The sequence below is a fragment of the Dendronephthya gigantea genome, unplaced genomic scaffold (assembly GCF_004324835.1).
Source record: "Dendronephthya gigantea isolate DGI-Jeju-01 unplaced genomic scaffold, DenGig_1.0 000069F, whole genome shotgun sequence".
NCBI lineage: Eukaryota > Metazoa > Cnidaria > Anthozoa > Malacalcyonacea > Nephtheidae > Dendronephthya > Dendronephthya gigantea.
Window position 1 is genome coordinate 1,193,392 of NW_021163079.1, and position 3,153 is coordinate 1,196,544.

Genomic DNA, 3,153 nt, shown 5'->3' on the forward strand with positions numbered 1-3,153 from the left:
TTTTCGAACTGGGAGGGGGCATCGGGAATAATATTGAAGATGACTTGGCCCAAGAAATTTCAAATCGAATTGGCAAGTGTATTGTCCAAAGAATGGGCCCAAACAAAACCATGGCTTCAATAAGCAAAGTTTGTAAGGCAAGTTCTGGTATACATCTTCTTGTAGAGCAGTTTGATGCCTCTCTACATATCCATGCGAAGTCTGTAAAGCATACAACCCGTGACTCCCTAAAGGATGAAAAAGAGATGGTAAATGAGATTGTGCAATTGGATCCTTTTAATCATGTTCCAGAAAGGCATCATGACAGTTTTCCAAACATTAAGAAGAGTCCATTAAAGTACTTGAATGTAGTCGAATTTCATAAATGGCTAGATAAGCACAAAACTGAATTTCCAAATTGAGTTGTTCTTTGAAATTGAGTACCCTTTATGCAGGTTTAAGAAATGGTAATTAACTCTCTGTGAAGTAAAAGAATATGTGATTATGACAAAAGTGTTAGGTAAAGAGTCATCTGAAGTTCTAAGTAAACTTGTTTGGAACAACTATTCAACGAAATTGTTTGAACATGAGCAATTTCTGTTGATACAGTAGCAGCCAGCCGGACATTAGGTCATCCTATGCTAATATCTTGTTGTTCATTGATTGTGAAAACAATGAATTTCTACAGAAATGAATAATTATAATGACTTGACATTTGCATAGCAGGACAAAATCATCAGGCTTGCTACACCAATGTAATGGCACATACATATCATCTAATACCTTATAGTGACATCACTTGATTAAACAAGTGTGCTCATTTATGATAGAGAATATCTTGGAAGAACATACTTCATCCCATATGCCAAAATTGTTAAGGAGGTCTGATTCCAATTCAATGTACTCAATTTGCATCACAACCCTTTCAGCTAGGTATTCATCAATTAACATTGAAGGAATTAACAAACACTCTGATTTTTCTTCAGACTGATAGTTGGACAAGACACTATTGATCAGGCTCACCAAAACAGTACCATCACCTTGTAGACGCCTCACTTTAGAAACTTCTAAGCTGACAACAGTATTTGTATACTCCTCATTACATACAGAGCAACAATTTTCTTGCCGTGGTGTAGTAAATCCAAAATATTCTAGAAGCTGCTTTCTTAAGCAGACTTCTCTTGACTTGCAGTAGCTCTTCATTGATTCTTGAATATGCTTTTTATGACTTCCAATGTCAGAATTGTTGTAATATAATGTTGCATATGACTGAATACCAGTACGACCAGCACGACCAATCTCTTGCATGTAACTTTCTAAAGTACTTGGAGGGGATATGTGAATCACTTGAGCAACATATGGGGCATCAACACCCATACCAAGTGCTGATGTTGCAAACAGTACCCTGACCTTGAGTCCTTTTTCTTTATTTCTTCAATTAATTCCCTTTTCATTCGACTTGTTTGGGGAGAATGAAACTGGGCAAAAAGTCTTGCCATAGGTTCTTCACATCCATTAACATACTGTTCATCTTGCAGAATTCTTTCAAACAATCGGTAGGCATGTGCACAGTATTTCAGTTTCATATAGATAATTGTCATTGGGTAGTTTTCTTTTTTAATCAATAGTTCCTTTGCAACAGGTCCCAGAATTTCATTATAACTTTCAAACTTTTTGTGATCACTTGAACGTACTTTCTTTCCAAGATATATGTTCTCTCTGTTTGGGTTTACTGTAACAATCTTGCAGTCTTTTTTCAATTGGAGTTTGTGTTTTAAATCATTTAATAAATGAGGTGGGGCTGTAGCTGTTAAAGCCAGGGTTGGAACATTAGGGAAAAATGCTTTTAAAATAGACAGTTCACCAAAATCTTTTCTAAACTCTTTCCCCCTAAAATATTCATTAGTACAACATCAGCGACTAACCATGGCTGAATAAACATTACCTCCTATTATAAACTTATAACAAACAAAATAATATATGATTGAATTTACCTCAATCACCAACACCAGAAGATATTTTAATCAAGAAAACGTCAGAAAGCGTTTTGCAACTAATTCTTAATGCAATACGTGCAAGTATGCATGATTGGGTCAAACATCACACTAGAGTTAAATGCTGAAGGAACGACTTACAATTACATACCATAACTCGACACAATGAGCCTCATCTATTACACAACCAACAACGTTCTCTTGAAACACTTTACTTCCCATCAGTTCCCTTCCTTTAGATTTCAACAGGGCTTCCGGGTGTGCAAATACAATGGAAGTATTGCCATTTACTATTTCTTGTTCTATATCCATCAGCGTTTCCTTCAAGTGAATTTTGCGATTTTCACTACCTTCCGTGAACAAGTCTTCAGCCGGTTTCCGCTCGTTAATGGCAAATTGTATGACCCCAGCGGAAATATTTATTGCACTCAGCACCCTCAGCTGGTCTTCCACAATAGAGTTTAGAGGACAAATCACAATTACTATATTTTTTCGTGATTTTACGGGAATTAGATCTGGCAACAGATGGAAAAGCATAGATTTCCCAAAACCTGTCGGGAGTACGCCAATAACATCACATCCTTTAAGCAAATACTCCAGGCATTTCATTTGCAAAGGTTTAAAATTTATAGAAGGAAAATTTCTCCGCTGTTGGCAAACTTGCACTCTCTTGAAAAGTTCAAGGAACCCTACTTCATCAGAATAATACGCCATATTGAATGTCTTTCGCTAATTATTCATATGTTTAATTTATGTTAATTTAGAACACCCACTATACGTGGTAGTGATGGGCGATACCAGCTTTTTCAAATCGATACGATACCGCTTCGATACCAGACAATTTGTAGTGGTATCGATACCAAATTTCGATACCGATACCAGAAATTTGAGCCGTTTTTTACCGTTTGTAATTTCATATACCATACCATAATGTGTATTTATTCACTCACATTTTTGGTTTTTCCCTTTGTTTTTCGCAAATGAAAAATGGGCAGAAATTATTTTGATTGGTAGCATATAATTAAAGAACTAAAGAACAAAAAAGTGACGAACAAAAGAAAAATAAATGAAAATTTTTATACTTTTTGGTAGAAAACGCTGACCTAAAATACTGTAGGCTCAGTATCGAAATTTTGCGACCACTTGGTCAAGTATCGATATTTAGTGCAAATCATAAATA

The 3,153-nt window shown here is 35.6% G+C and overlaps 1 protein-coding gene across 1 annotated transcript; it reads right to left on the bottom strand.

Annotated features, from left to right (window-relative positions):
* Nucleotides 1-1,322: 1,322 nt before the first annotated feature.
* On the bottom strand, nucleotides 1,323-2,687 carry LOC114531223 (ATP-dependent DNA helicase Q1-like). The gene is made up of 2 exons (XM_028552865.1): nucleotides 2,125-2,687; nucleotides 1,323-1,869 (listed from the first exon to the last, which is right to left on the bottom strand). Exons 1-2 carry the CDS (start codon nucleotides 2,685-2,687, stop codon nucleotides 1,323-1,325), a joined length of 1,110 nt encoding a protein of 369 aa, XP_028408666.1.
* Between the last annotated feature and the right edge of the window lie 466 nt (nucleotides 2,688-3,153).

Bases quoted from the DNA above. Each gene is read 5' to 3' on its own strand.
- LOC114531223 (XM_028552865.1), bottom strand. From the start codon at position 2,687: ATGGCGTATTATTCTGATGAAGTAGGGTTCCTTGAACTTTTCAAGAGA. The intron at 1,870-2,124 runs GTATGTAATTGT...TGAATATTTTAG, and splicing joins GCTCATTGTGTCGAGTTATG to GGGGAAAGAGTTTAGAAAAG.